This window comes from Pipra filicauda, unplaced genomic scaffold (genome assembly GCF_003945595.2).
Source record: "Pipra filicauda isolate LSUMZ 115617 unplaced genomic scaffold, ASM394559v2 scaffold30_size5312502_pilon, whole genome shotgun sequence".
In the NCBI taxonomy this organism is placed as follows: Eukaryota; Metazoa; Chordata; class Aves; order Passeriformes; family Pipridae; genus Pipra; species Pipra filicauda.
Window position 1 is genome coordinate 1,878,168 of NW_024104432.1, and position 16,056 is coordinate 1,894,223.

Here is a 16,056-nt window from a genome sequence, read left to right on the forward strand (position 1 = left end):
CTATTCATAAGAACATTACTATTTACCAAAGCTCCATCTGCCTTTCCAAGTTCTGGTACTGCCTATAGGTCTGGAATTGCATCTGCTGGGAGTCTTGGTGTTAGCTTTCTGCCCAAAGCCTGCTCCAGATGTCAATAGGTACACCTAAATCCCCAGGATGTATATAAAAAGGAAGTATGGCCAACCTTTTAAGTACTCTACATGTTGGAGAACAAAACATGCATTTCAACTGAAATACCCATTTTCTTCCTGTTTACATCACTGTGCAAGTAAAAGTTCTTTTTCTGTGTGAAGCTCCTACTACAACCTGAAGAACTTTTGTGTTCTACATCATAATTAAAAAACAAATCTTCAGATATCTCCTTACATGTGTAAGCAACACTGTGCAGCACTGTAGCCTTGTACTTGAAAATGTGTATCTTCCTTACGAGCATTAAGCTTCACACTACTGCAATTTCGACCAAATGATGAGACACTCACTCCAACATAGAATTCTGTCAGTTATGCCAAGAAACTGCGTTGCACGTTATGCAATTAAAATTGTAGAAGGAGCCAAGGAGTGGACAGCTGATCCAGACCTCTGAATCATGATTCATCCAAAGGATGTTATTAAGAATATACAGTTTTGTCCCATGAATTGTTTCCAAAACAGCAAAGGACTGCAAGACAAGTGTTTCAGTAATCTCACCTATGTCTGGATCTAAATAACAGCAAGATAAAAAAAATAACCACAAATAGACAACATAAACACAAAGTAACCCACTTTTTATTTCAGTTAAGAAACTATACTCAATCTTAGAAGAAACAGGATTCATATTTAGCATCTGGCCATAAAAAACTCTGTACATGTACACCACAAGAAAATAATCTTACAAAAAGTGACTTTCTGAAGAAAACACAAACCCTTTTTTGAATTGTTTTCTCTCTTCAGAATTTAGAATTTATTTTCATGCTTATGTTTTCTATACAGAGTGGAGCAAGCCAAACTATCTGTATTCTGGAGGATAATGAAGCACATATCAGGATGTCTAGACACCTGCAGAATTAGCCAGCAGTTAAGGAGGACAGGCAGTTAAGGAGGACAGGCTCTTTTAGACTTGGTTATATCAATTCTGAACCAAGAACCACTTATCTTCTTTGTAAAATGCAGTACCATAATCTTGTAAAGCTCCAACAAAGAGGCAGTCTATGCTGACTTGTATAACTATCTTTTTCTTTCTATCTTCTTTGCCAATCATTGCTTTATTGCAGTGTCTCGGGTCAAGATGGTTGTTTAAAGTTGAGCTGTTGCCTGGATTTTACCAAAAATATGTATATTACAATCATATATACACTACTTCTGTTGCAGCATCTATGATTTCTTGTCTAAGATAGCACATCAGTGCATTTGATCCCATAAGATAGTAACAATATGCATCTTGTGTAAGTTTACAGATTCTGTAAAAGGCTAGGAGTGAATTCTCATGATCCACTTTTCAAAGTTACAGATTTTCATATCAAATGGCACCAGTCTCTTGTCACATAACTGCAAATTGTCTTGAACACAGTTTTGCCCCCTGAAGTTCCTAATCCACTCTGACGATTTTGATGCAAGATACAAAAAGGTTTGAGCACGGTAATATAATCACAGAGGCACACAATATTCTCAGTTGGAAGGGACTCACCAGGATCACAAAGTGAATGGCCTGTACAGGGACTGAACCCACAACCATGGTGTTATTAGCACCATGTTCTAACCAGACTGAGCTAATTTCAGGGTCCAAACTAAACCACATTTATTCCCTTTGGACAATCTTTTCACTGAAGACCAAAACTTTTAAAACTATTTTTAGATCAGAGACCATTAACAAGTACTTCTCAGAAAACACTGGGTTGATACACAGTCTAGGCCAGCAGATGTGATCTAAATCTCTACTTCGAGAAACAGGAAGGTTGGGCAATCCTGTTCCACAGTGAAAAAGACTACCTAGCCAAGCCCCTGCTGGAAAAGGCTCATGTAGTGCAGAGCTTGTGATTTTGCAGCTTCTTACCCTCTAGGACCCAGGTATGTAGTACGGTCATGCCAAGGACAGTATCTAGAAAACAAAGATGAAGGAATGGAGCTCCGGAGAACATAAAGGCCTGAAGGCTTCTAGATGTAACTGGTACACTTCTTGCAGAAGAATGATGGGAGACAGCAAAGGTCAGCTCACCTGCACTGGACTGGGCCAAGAACTTGAACTAGTGTGGGAAGCTGGAGCTGTGCTGGACCAGTATTTCTAAAACGGCAGAGGAACTCTGTAGCCATTAAGATCGTATTGTGAGGAAATGCAAGGAAGTCAGTGTTATGGTCATGTCTGGATATAGGGCTCAATTATGTTTATAACATAAGCAAGGAAACTTGTATCTTCCTTAAGATTCTGATAAAGTATCAATTTTGAAAAGATGAAAATCAGGTTGTTAATTTAAATAATGAAAAACACACTTCATCTACACACGTGCACTTATTCCCATACTTGGAATTATGCAGAATAACAGCACGAAATCTTCAACAATTTTATTTTTCTTATAAGCATTTTTATCTTGAATGTGAACTCTGTTGCACTGGACTCTCCTGCTTTGAACAAAAGTTGTCCCAATATGCAGAATCCTCAGGTGCAACTGGAATACCAGATGCAACTAAATCTTCAAAAGTCAGTAACGTAAACTGTGGTGGGTTAGGCTCCATGGAACGTACCTAAAGGAAACACATATTAGCATAACACAAATCAATAAGCATTAATTTCCTTCCTGTAAAATTCTCTGTCTAGTTTAAACTACACACTGCTTACTGAAGAAGAAAGGAAATATTCTGCATTTGAGACTAGTGTCACTGCCCCTAATTTAGGCTATGCATTAACTAACAGAAGCATTTGACAGGCCACACAGAAAAATCAAGTTTTTCCTTCACAATCAAGTTCACGAAACTGACAGAAGGAGGGCTATAGAATGCTGTGAGTACGACAGAGTGTTTAAGTCCAGTAAAAAGAAAGACAAAGATCACCATCAAACAGACTGTACTTCATTCTCCACCAGATATGATTATTTGAGACAATTACATGAGGATTTATTCCACTAGAGGTGTGCCTATTCATACTCTTTTTAATACCAGTAATCCTCATGGTTGTGCATGCCTCTCTCAAACTCAAACGCTACTTAAGAACTAAAGCAGTCACAACTAACCCGCCATTCCCCATGTTAAATCCACATTAAATGCAGACCGAGATATTGGAGATGAGAGTGTCATGGTTTCCATGTTAGTTTCATCGCTCTGAGAAAAATCATGTTTCAAAGAAAAAAAGATTTGGGGTTTTTTTTGAGGACATGTTACTGTGCAGCCTGCTGTATATGCCTTCTCCAAGTGAAGTTGTTCCCAGACAGTAGGGCAAATAGTACAGCTTGCATGAATCCAACATAAATACGGTTGATTCTTCTAAATTGGCATTTGCTCAAACAACATATTCTTAATGTTTAACAATAAATTCAGCAGGGCTCCTCTGCTGTGCAAGTACTCTGTACATCACACAAACTGACTCATGTCTGATGCAGCCTAAGCCTATCCAAGTCCCTCTGGTGTGGCAGTATGACCCACTGGCATATCAGCCACTCCTCCCCGTTTGGTGTCACCAGCAAACCTGCTGAGGACGCACTACACCATCATCCTGTTTCATTAATGAAGATGTTAAATGGGACTGGACCCAGTTTTGATCACTGGAGCACATCATTAGTCATTGGCCTCCAACCACACCTTCTACCACTATCACTATGCTCTGGCCCCAGCTGTTCAGCCCATTTTCAATACACCTACTGCCTGCTCACCCAGTACACATATCAACATTTGCTCCAGGAGGATCTTCTGAGAGACAGTGCCAGAGGCAGAAAGTACCAAAACATAGGTGGACAATATCCACTGCCCTCTCCTCACCTATCAGGCCGGTCATTTCATTGCAGAAGTCTACTAACCATGACTTTCTCCTGGTGAAGCTATGCTGACCAGTCCTGATGATTTCTTTGTCCTTGCTGTGTCTGGAAATGGTTTCCAGAATTAGCTGCTCTGCCACCTTTCCAGAGATGATACTTTATTCCTCATATTGTTTGGAGTAGTGTACAGGCACTGTAAAGGGATCCCAGCATGTTGAGTTCCTGGAGAAAGGTTGGGGAATGTGTTCATAATTGTACGTTGTAGGCCTTTTCTTGCTCATGTACCAGTGCTGCAGACGATCCCATGTAAGGTCTATTTTGAGGATTTTGCTGTCCCTTTCTGTCACATCAATGAAGGCGGGTCAGTAAATACGTAAAAGCACAAAAAGGTCTACTCTCCATTTCAGTGTTTGAGCAGTAAGCTACTGCTAGGAATAAATGCAGAGACAACAAAATGGGTTTTGCTTGTTGTAACAGCACAGAAAAACTCTAAGTTGTCAATACAGACTGAAACCAGAAGTTATTGAGCTGGCTGTCACTTTATGTCCTTACACAAATGACATAGTGTTGAGACATTCCTGTTCATCTGACATTTTGGAGATGAGGTAAAGCTGCAGAAACTGTGCCTAGAGCCATGCAAGTGACATCACAGATGCATACCAAACATGAACTAAGCCTCAGAGCCAAGATGTCAACAGATATAGTTTGAACTTCAGCGCATGCTTGTCTGAAGGCAAGTGTGTTCTGACTGAATTCATCTCAAATCTTGTGAAACTTAGCAAGTGACAGACAAAAAGATATTTTATAGCCTACATAGGAATTATAAAGAATAATCTCTTTCATTGAGATTTGCCACAGATTAACAGTCTAGATCTCAGTAAACAGTGCAGATACATGTTCTGTTTCTTAAAGCATATAGCAGTCACTAGCAGACACTTTGTAAAGATTCTTGACACTAAAGATTTTTCGCTATAGTACATTAATGTAACGATTGGTCTTTCCTGTGAATTGTAGGTACTTGCTATCAGTACAGGAAGAAAGCTGAACGTACATGTTCTGCAAACAGGACATAATGAATTATTCCTGTGATTGCAGAGGGGGAATGAACTCAAACACTGACATCCTGGAACAACTGCACGTATTTAACAAGGATGAACAACTTCTTCTCTCAACACATCTAGCAAGAAATTTAAAACAAAATAATTTTTTACAGTTCTGTTACATAGAGAGAAGGTAATTTTCATTTCCTTCATGGTCCTGTTAGGAGGAGGCCTAAAAAGGTACAATGCAATAGTATATAAATTTTCACTTAATTTTTATGTTGGGGAGTCATAGGATGCTCACTAGTCCCGCTTAAAACGACCTTTTTTCAGTGAATTGAGATAATGAAATTCAGGCCATCAGAAGTTTAGTCAGTGGACAAGTACGCCTCTGAGACTTCTCTTGATTCAAAGATTTTTCATCATAATTCTTGATATCATTACTATTCTTCCTATGATAACTTCAAGGTATGTGACAGTGGTGGTGAAGGTCAACACTTAAAAATCCTGGATTTTTGTAGAATACTTAGGTAGCTGTCTTTATAAATAATGGCCATCTTCTTTTCACCTCAGACTGCATTTATCAGTATTCCTGTCAGAAGAATGATATGCCATCCTACTGGGAACGTAAGTATGTCCTGTCTAGCAGACTGAATGTATTTTCTTAAAATAGTATTTGTACACTGATCTAACACAGTAAAACCCCAAAGGCAGCTTATACCTCTTTTTTCTTTTTAACCTACCCAATACTAGTTAAAAGGTCTGCCTCTTTGTGTTATTCATGAACACAGACAGACTTTATTACCATGACAGATGTGTGCATTACCACTTTTGTACTTTTATCCATTCCTACACTACGTTTTTTCTAGTTCCTGGTAGAATCCTTGTATCTAAATAACAGAAAACAACTAACCCATTTTCTTGTGAGCAATTAAAACACCACAGAAAAAGTCCGGCAATTTGTCACACTCTCCTTTTCTGATTGTCTGGCTATTTCAGCTACAACTTGCCAGTCTGTCTCTCCCTTAATTTTGACTTTTATTGCTATTTTATGACTGAGATCTTTGTTAAATTGCACAGAAAATCCTGAAAAGCTTTTAAGTAGCTTTGTTCCTTCTCTCAATAGACACCACATGGAATGAAGACTAACACTGCTGTTCTTCCCATCTGTTGGTTGCTGTTGCTTGTCTCAAGGGTTATCTTGTCATAATGGTGTTTGAGCAATGGATCTGCTCCGGGATACACGCACTGACAGTCCCCCATTAAAATCAACTTGGTGAGGTGTCATACAAGCTTAGCAAGTTCAGATTGGTTCACTGTCTCCATTTCCCTCTGTGAAGACCATCTTTCCCACATGAGTACTAGCAGGCTGTGACAAAAATCACTTAATCTTCTCTTGAATGAACACACTGATCACTGCATTCCAGATCTGACATTACCTGTTGCTGTCCTCTGAAAGCATTTCTCCTTCCCAGACCTCTCCTGAAATAGACACAATATAACTACAGGAAACAGTTCAGTAATACTGCTTGGTTCTGGTTAAAACTGTGCTTAAGATAAGCATTTTCTTTGGCCCTAAATCTGAGATCACACATTTTTAGCTACAGCATAAGAATAAGTTTATGTTCAGATGATTAACAAGACCTGAAACTGTTTCATAATTTCTTACAGCAGAATCCTTTTGCACAAATCCCGTCTGTTTCCCGAGTGCCACTGCAACATGATGATGGTCATCGAACCGGGTTTCCTAGTAAAGATAAAAAATGGCAATGTAAATGCATTTTCTTTACTCTGTTTTCAGCAAAGACTACATAAATGTTTAGATTATGGTTCAGAACAATAGCAGACCATAATTTAAAATAATAACATTCAAAAAACAATAGTAGTTTTTAGCAGTCTTGGAGAGCTCAGTGATGCTGATACATTAAAAAGTTAGTAGGGCTGAACTGGTTATCATCACCTCACCCATTTGTAGATATTTATATTCAAGTTTGTGACCTGAGCATTCCTTTACTGGTCCCTTCTAAGTGACAAACCATATAACCCATCTTAGCTATCCATTTTCCAATGAGATGAACTGAACTCCTGGAAGGTATTCTGAAAAACAATGATTTAACTGTAAACTTAAACCAATGACTCTCTTACTCTTGGCTTCAGACAGCACGTAAGAGCACAACTTTAAATTCCTGACACACAGTCTGAACACTGATATGTATAAATACAAATCAATTTTTCTCAACATTTTTAGATACTGAACTATATATTTAGTGATAGAGTTTTTACTTACTTAATAGTTTTACTTGAAAGTGTTTTCCTCTACAAAGGCTAAGAATTCACCCTAAACAAATAATTTCAGAAAAAAAAAACCCCAAACCCTTTTATATACTCTTTCTGAATAATGCTTATTTTATAGTCAAGTCATAATTCCATTGGCTTTTTTAAAAATATGTAAGGGGAGGAAATAAAATTTTTCTTGCTCTTTTATCCAAAAGTTTTCAAATAATTTCTGCCAGACTTTCTAAAACAGAAATCAAGAATAACAAGAATTTTACCTAGAAAAGTGAATGATTTAGATATCGCCATTAATCTGAAAATCAGCTAGTCATTGAAATATTCTCCTGGGATGTAAGCGTGAATCTCCAGTTTTGGCTTCCTTGGGAAACATTCTAACTGCACTATATTATAATATAAAGCAAATATCATGATGTCCTCCTATTTCCTCTGACAGGTTGCTGGTTACCGTTTTTTCCCCTTTTAATCTAAGCAAAATGTCTTTTAAAACAATGCTGTCAGTCTGCATTAGGCTTCTCTACAGTTCATCTACTATACAGAACTTTCTAATATTTCAGTTGCCAGGATACCATTTCCAAACAGCCCTATATATAAAAAAGTGCCAAGATAGCTCAAATCTACTCAGCCCAGCTCAGCCAAGACAGCAGCTGCTCCAGTCATGTGTAGCAGCAGTACAGCTGCAAAGTTGGGAGACTCTTCTGGCAAATGTGGGAGCCTTGGCAGAGAGGTGCTGGTGAGGAAGTAGAGCTATGTTTTTACTTTGATCTCTTCAGCACCAAAACTGTGCCTATTTGACAGCTTTAGCTGTGAACTTTTTAACCCTCATCTACTTAAACACAGAACATTGAGCTCATGTTGTTTTACCTTCCTGCAAAGTGCTAGTAAGAAAATGACTGTTTCAATTCTGCCTAGATTAGGAAAAAATATTTAATGATCACAAGAAACACTAACAAACCTACAGCATAAGCAGTATTTCCCATGACTGCAAGAGCTACAGATGTATTCACTACGAAGTATTTTACTGGGTTTTCCGTTCCTTTACTAGGGAACAAAACTGAAAATAAAAGAATGAAAATAAAGAATGCTACTTCGGAGGTTTGATGAAATATAACCATTTGCACACAGAGTGCGCATTTCTGTAACTTCATCGAAAATAAAAAAGACTATGAAAATTAGATGCTCTGTCAGGTGTTCCTAAATCATTTATACAGTTCTAGGCTAGTAGTGTTTTGTGTTTGTCTAGATGGAAAAATTACTACATTGGCTTTTTTATCACTTCATTTTCCCCCCTTCTTTCAATTTTTTTTCTTTTTTTCTTGTTCAAGAGGTTAAAGACAGATCAGAACAGAGGACACAGTACGGCACATTCTGGCTTACACCTGTAGTCAGAAGTCTACAAACAACAGTGTTATGGTTTTAAGTTAAACACACTGAATTTTCCTTTTGTGGAGTCAACTTACGTATTACTTTTTATTCGAGTAACTAAAAACATATTATAGATAGTATTTTACACATTGTTAATAATGTTTTCTCAGTTCAAAGCTGTGTTTAACAGGCAGTGACTCTTTAGACAGACCATTCCCTGAAGAGACCCTGCTCAATGAACAGTGAATTTAAAAGGTTCCAGCTCATTTATTTCCCGTATCCTCTGTGGTCACGAAAGAATTTTCACCATCTTGCAATAAAACACAATAAACCATGTCCTTCATCTGTCTACTAGTGGCCAGCAAAAACCTTAAGCTACAGAGTTAATGAAACATACTGAAACAGCAGATCTGCTTGCCTCCCTGGAGATATTGCTATACCAGCTTATAAAATTAATATCTTAAATGGAAATACAAGAGAAAACAAAAAGAGGACAATCGTACAGAATTCCTTTGAGGTAGAGAGTTCGTTTTGTTAAGATTCCTCTCTATAAACCAGAAAACATATAATGGAGGAAAATTTGTTTTTATCTGCACAGAACAGCTCTCTTACTAGAGCTGTTCAAGCTACAGGCAACCGAGACTTATAATGATCTCATTTCAAAGACTTGGCGGAATGATGCGTCTGGGATTCAAATCATTATGAATTCACTCAACAACAGACAGCTTATGAGGAAACTGTACCTTCCCAGACAGCAAAACTGATAGCTGCGTGAATCCAGGCGGATTAGCTAGTCTTAGAAATAAAACTTTCTATTCCTATTTATTCCTGATAATGCAACAGGATTAATTTCTCTTACTGAAGGTGAATGATGCTAACTACAGTTGCACACCAGCAATTACTAAATATGTTTCAAATTGACCCAGGTAATCTCTCTTTGAAATTCGTGTTCTGGAAGTAATGTATTTGCACAGAAACAAACCAAGCAAATATTTGTTGTGAAAAAATGCAAACAATTATTTGTGCAGCAGCAGTGATGCCAAGCGACTCTTAATCCCAAAGCAAGGTTTAGGATAAAATGCGTGTTTCCTTCATAAGCTAGTTGTATCCAAAATTGAGGTAGGTACCAAAACAGAAATGTTTTGTATCTCATTTAAGATTCTTCTTCAATATAGATTTCTGAAAATGCTCTCCAGCCATTCTTCCTTAACAACTGTACACAACTGGGATGGAAAGAATCATGAATACATTTAACATTTGCAAATCAATAATTAGGATTTTTTTTTTTTTCACAGAATGTCTTATATTGCAAGGGACCTTAAAGGTCATCTCGCTCCAACACCCATGCCATGGGCAGGGACACCTTCCACTAGACCAGGTTGCTCAGGGTCCCGTTCAACCTGGCCTTAAACACTTTTAGGGATGGGACATCCACAACTCCTCTGGGCAACCTGTTTACAAAATAAACTTATGTTTATATCTTTTAATTATAAAACTTGTCATAATTGTTTTCAATCAACTTCTTTCACTTTTACTGAAATTAACTACTACTTCATTCTTGTCGCGGTTTAACCCAGCAGGCAGCTAACACTACAGAGCCTCCTCACTGGCAGAGCATTATGAGGAACTAAAGAGTTCTTGACTTAGTGTGTCAGTCTGTTATCAACACTGTTCTCATCCTAAATTCAAAACACAGTACTATGCTGGCTACTAGGAAGAAAATTAACTCTATTTGAGAAGAAACCAGGACAAATCTTTAAGTTTATTTTTTTCAGTGGAAGTAAATGGAGCATACAGAATTACCCATTATAACCATCATCATCATAATGACTCCATCCTAAATTAACACCCTGACACAAATACTGTTATCACTCTTCACTGGGCTAGTTATCTTTTAATTATTGCTAAACAAATTCACCTTTTTAAAATGAAGAAAGCATACACTGTCTATATGATTAAAGCATATTTAATACACATAGTAGATATATCTTAAAATTAAATTGATGTTTTAAAATGAAATTTTACAGTATTTTTTCTCCTACTCCTTCCGAAACAGTTTTGAAGGGAATCTGCGTAGCAATCTCTAGAGTACTGTTCGCAAACAAGTGCCTAAAGGTAAATCATTCCATCAAGATCAAACAAGAAGAGGCTGTTTCTGAGCTACTACCTTCCATCCAAGCTCAGAAATATATAAGGAGTGGAGGGTAAAGACACTTAGAGCAAAATTAAACCTGTGGTAAAGGGCCCACAAACAGTAAACTACATAACAAAGTAGTTCATTTGGACTCACAATGCAATAAATCTGTCTGTTAGAATGTTCACAGAAAATGCTATCTCCAATATGAATTGGCTTTGCTCTGACTGTGAACAGTGACAGGGTGTCTGAACAGTGTCAACATTAGTCATTAGTATTTCTCTTGACCTTTTAGGCATGACAAGTATAAGGTGGTGGATCTTTTTCTAGTCTTCATGCATTTAAGTTGTCTTTTTTCACATGACATGGTACTTTGTGGTAGTTTAGTCTGGGCCTTCCTTGGTGACCAGTTTGTAACCAAGGAAGTGCCCAGATTTACCCAGTATTCCCTACGGTTTTTACGTAAGCCAGGGTATAAGAAGAAAGGAGGAGAGGCCTTCGCCCTTCTTTCCTTCCGGCGGCTTGGAGGTGCAGGTTCCCTGCTGTTGAGTCTGTCGTGTTGGGGAGCGAGGCCTGGTGAGGCCTTGCCGACCTTGGGAGATGGAGTTGCTGGTGGTCGTTCCAGCGCGACTTTCTGTTGTCCCAAGGAGAGTAGTAAGATATTCCTTTGCTAATTCTTTTAGTTGCTAGATCTTGGGCTATTGATCGTGTATATTTTATTTTGTTTGTGTTCTTTTTTCCCTTCCCCCTTCCCTTTCCCTTTTGAAATTGTATATATATTTCAATTGCATTTAACTGTAATATGTGTAAATATATTTATATATATTGCTTTAGCTGTCTCTCCCTCGCTTCGGTTCTCTTGGTTTTTTTTTTCCTCTTCTCCCTGAGGTCTGGGGGGGAACTTCTTGTGGTGAGGTTTGGAGACTTGGCAGGGAGCCAGCTTCAAACCATATCATACTTTCTGAAGGAGATTTCAGAATATTTGGTGTAATTTAAATGGATAAAATCCCCTTTGTTTCTCTCTTCCGTTTTTGGTAAATTAGATTGTCTAAAACTGAAATGAGACAATCCAAAACATGGGATAATTTTAATTTTAAACAGTGTCTAGCTCTCTTTGATCATCTCCTATCATAAAGATATAGGTAGATCTGAAAAGTAAAAGTGATATCACTATTTTTTTTTTATTTGATAGAAAAGCTCCCTCAAGCAAACTCAGTACAAGAGGGAACCCAATGAAAATACTGTATCAGTAATATGCAATCTTACAAATGATTCTTAATGTCTGCTCCTGGGTGACTCTCATATTTCTCAAAACTTAGTGTTTTCGATTAACAAGTTATTTCAAGAATCTGGCTCAAGGGCAAATAGAGAATCAGAAAAGAACTTTTCTGAGTAAGAAAATGGACACAACATTAAAAGAAACTTGAGAAAAGACAAAAAAGTAAAGTGATGTTTAATTTTAGGCTGGGGATTAGTAACTGAATTTTTTTTATTTCATTTTAATAAATGTTGATATTCAAATAAAATCACATCCCAATTGAGCTTGTATTTAAATGAAACTTGATATTAAGCCCTTTCTTTGAAACACTAAAATATTTCTCATTTGCTTTGCTCTTGGGAAGCAGGAGGGCAAGTGTAGAAGTGGAGACATTCCTCAAACAAAAGTTACATGAATCTTCCAGCAGTAATTTCTAAGTACTAAGGAAAAATCAAATAATTAGAAAGCATTTAAGTATTACAGGGAGCTATCTACATCATCATCATGCTATTTGAGTCAATCAACCACAGGCATGTTGTCAAAGACCAAAATTAGGAGTTCTAGAAATCAACCTAAAGAGCTACACCACAATAATACAGAAAGCATTCTAGTACAAGATGTGTCACAGTCTTTCCCAAGATTTTCTTTTCCCAGTGTATAATTCCAACTAGTGAATTTCATGACATACTGATATTGCCATACTATATAGAAATTGAGTAAGAGGGCTGATTTAGTATGGATAGACTTGTAAAATAAACCAAAAGTGGATTGGAATGCTGAATGGAATGAGCTGTGAAGAGATAAACTTGGAGTACAAGTTAAACACTACTGGTACATTCATTCTTTTATACCACATGCATAGGGTACACATAGTTTGTATACTAAACAAAACAAGTGTACAGAAGAAATCTGTCATTCAGACAGCTCTACTGGAACAGTTGTCTCCAACAACATAGATATTTTCAAAATGTAAATGTGTATTTGAAACTGAATACTCTTGCTGAAAAGTGCACTTTGTTTTTTCCATTTCTTCCTTGAAGTGGTTAAATGAACATGCCTCTGGAGCATAGAGAAACGGCATTGTGATTTGTTTTTAAAGCTCGGTTTCTTAGGGTAATTAAATAATTTGAAGTCGTTGTATAAAATCAGAATCATTTAGGCTGGAAAACACCTTTAAGATCAGCAAGTCCAACTGTTAACCCAGCACTGCCATGTCCAGCACTAAACTATGACCCTATCAGTTGTTTCTCTATATATCCTTTAAACTACCTTAGATTATACCAGTAATTTCCTATCAAATCTAACAGGATAGATGTTTTAGTGATAAGCCTCAATAATTTTGAAGAAGAAAAACAAAAGCCCAAACCCCAACACTCAGATAGAAGATTGAACCCAAACTGATGTTCCAATTAAGTAAAAGTAAGTTTTTTCATCTGTCCACTTCCACAGACAGCACCCACTTCAAACTCACAAAAACACATTTTTGTATGGACAAGAAATAAGAACCCGGTGGAACTGAAGACACCTCCTCCATTTCAAACATCTAACCTAAACACTAATGAAGTTGCTTAATCACTAGGCCTATTCTAGACCAACTGATGAAGACCTTTAAAGTCCTAGACACTGTTCAAGAAGACAGGTCTGAATATGTTTCAGTGGACTTCCTGCAGACCCTAGGATGAATTTCATAGAGTGCAAGAAACATATTCCAGGAACAGGAAAAATAAAAAGCCATTATAATGAATATATATCTACGGGGTGTTTTTGCAATCATTAAAAATACCTTAAATTGCTGCAGTTTTACAACCTAAGTTTTGATTGATACACACTCACTGGGTTTATACAGAGTAAAGGTGTGAAGTGGCAACTAAAAAAAAAAAATCAAATATGCAATGGAACCATAGGGAGTCAAGACTGTTTATCACTAGTGAAAACGTACTCCTTACCTCAAATGTCCACTCCTCTTCTTTTTCTCCATCCAGAAGCATTTTTGTCTCCTTATACACCTGCCCAACTTCCAGCTGCAATGGGGATACATTAAACTCAATTCTTTGCAAGTTAAAGCCAATTCCAACTCCAATAGCCTTTATGAAGCTTTCCTTTAAGGCCTAAAAGACACAATAAGTGTATTTTATTCATAATGGTTGTTTTCAAACTGTTCTATAAACATTACCTCTGACTACAAATGGTAGACAAAATAAATTTAAGACTTATACTACTCTAAATGTGAGGGTAGACTGATGCAATTATCAAGAGAAAAAGTTATCAATATTGTTAATACCCAGCCTAACTTTCTGCATTACAATAAACATGAAACTGGAATTACCCAGTGGCACATACAGATATGAACCCTCTACCTTATTCTACCTATGTGTTTAAAATTAGTAATAAATCCTAGAAATGTCAACTGTACTATGGTTGTCAAAGTTCTTCTGATATTAAAAAAAATCATTAAAATATCAAAATTATTTTTATCTTCACATGAAATGGTATCAGGTAGCACCAGGAGACTTGGATATTAGGAAAAACTTCTTCCCTGAATAGGTTTTGAAGCACTGGGACAGGATGCTCAGAGAAGTGGTTGAGTCATCATCCCTGAGTTCTTTAAAAGATGGGTAGAGGTGGTATTTAAGGACATGGTTTAGCAGTGGATTTGATGATCTTAGAGGTCTTTTCCAACCTAAACCATTCTATGATTCTCTCCAACTATAAAAAGTAACGTTTTTACTATTATGAAAATAATAAATTATATAAAAAACTGTGCATGTTTGCAGAGTATAAATAGGGAAAAAAGTCTTACCCAGTGCCGATAAAACATATCCAGCTGCATCCATTCATTACTCATAGACTTGATTACATCCCACTCTGTCTCAGTAAACTGTCGCTTCATGATGTGAAAGAAATTTGGAACTGAGCTACTACCTATAAATTAGACAGAAATATTTACAGAAATTTTAATAAAGTAGCAATAATAAGCAAATGGATTACCTCTTGTTATTGCACTAGAAAAAACTCATAAGAAAAAAATTTATGAACCAACTCTGCTCTACAACTTGAATTTATATAGCCTCAAAGCAGCAAGTTGCTGATTTTTCAGGACATAGTACGAAAAAAACCCATTTCAATAGCAGAATTGCTGTATAAAAATGTGAAATTATGTATTTCCAGCATTCTCTAAAAAGCAAAGTATTTTACCTGTTTGATTTTACATATATATAAAAATATTATATTAGTTACAAAAGTAGCATATACAGTCTCTGGCATATCACAGCTTGACCTAATAATATTTTATAAAACAGCATGCTGTTTGTCAAAATTCATCAATTCTGCCTTCTGCCCTAGGATGCTGTGATACAAAAGAAACCCTTTTTTAAGCACTTGTAGAATATAGTCTCCCAAAGTTATCACATACATATTAAGTCTTTTGGATTGGATTTATTCTGCAAGGAAAATGGGGGTACAGGGGTGCCCATAATAACAGTAAGATATATACCAAGGAAAAAGAAAAATCCCCCCTAAAAAACCCAACCTCAAACCACTAAACCTCAAATCCTTAGATTAAATTTAAGCTTCCTCAGGGGCTATCTCACTTTTCCCCCCTAGTGTAGAAGACACTACAGAATGTGCGGTTATGTTGATCAATGGTATTTCTATAATACACTGGAAGTTATGGACCTCATTACATGCTTGGCTACTCACCCAAGAGCCTATATTAATTAGCATACCATGCAATCTGTCCAATTGGGCTTACTGCTGGCTAAAGAGACAATGGCAGAAAACAATCTATTTTCTTTAGTAGGGATAATAAAAGTCTGGATAGAGACAGTTCCGTTTATTGCATAACCTATCAAAAATTTGTTTCAATTTTCTTATTAAAAGAAAATATTAGTCATATTTAATCTAAAAAACAGCCAGCCCTCCTAATACCACACTACTTTTAAGAACCCATCACTAGATAATGGCTTAAAAAAGGGGCAGATTCTAATTACACCTATGCCAGTAATTCTGTGAGTTGGCTATTGGCAAGG

General features: G+C 36.8%; 1 protein-coding gene across 5 annotated transcripts in view; it reads right to left on the reverse strand.

Moving 5' to 3' along the window:
• The window catches only part of AASDHPPT (aminoadipate-semialdehyde dehydrogenase-phosphopantetheinyl transferase), a 39,584-nt gene that overhangs the window by 10,442 nt on the left and 13,086 nt on the right, over positions 1-16,056 (reverse strand). The window contains exons 3-8 of one of the 5 annotated variants that reach the window (XR_005564351.1): positions 14,829-14,950; positions 13,975-14,136; positions 6,649-6,726; positions 6,419-6,461; positions 3,982-4,161; positions 2,630-2,716 (exon numbers count right to left, since the gene is read on the reverse strand). Coding sequence is in view for 4 of the 5 variants with exons in the window: in XM_027748365.2 (XP_027604166.1) it covers positions 2,558-2,716; positions 6,649-6,726; positions 13,975-14,136; positions 14,829-14,950 (521 nt within the window). In the remaining variant the exon portion in view is untranslated. Of the gene's footprint in view, positions 1-744; positions 2,717-3,981; positions 4,162-6,418; positions 6,462-6,648; positions 6,727-13,974; positions 14,137-14,828; positions 14,951-16,056 lie in introns of those variants that run through there. The other 4 variants (XM_039383479.1, XM_027748365.2, XM_039383478.1 and 1 more) reach the window with 4 other exon arrangements.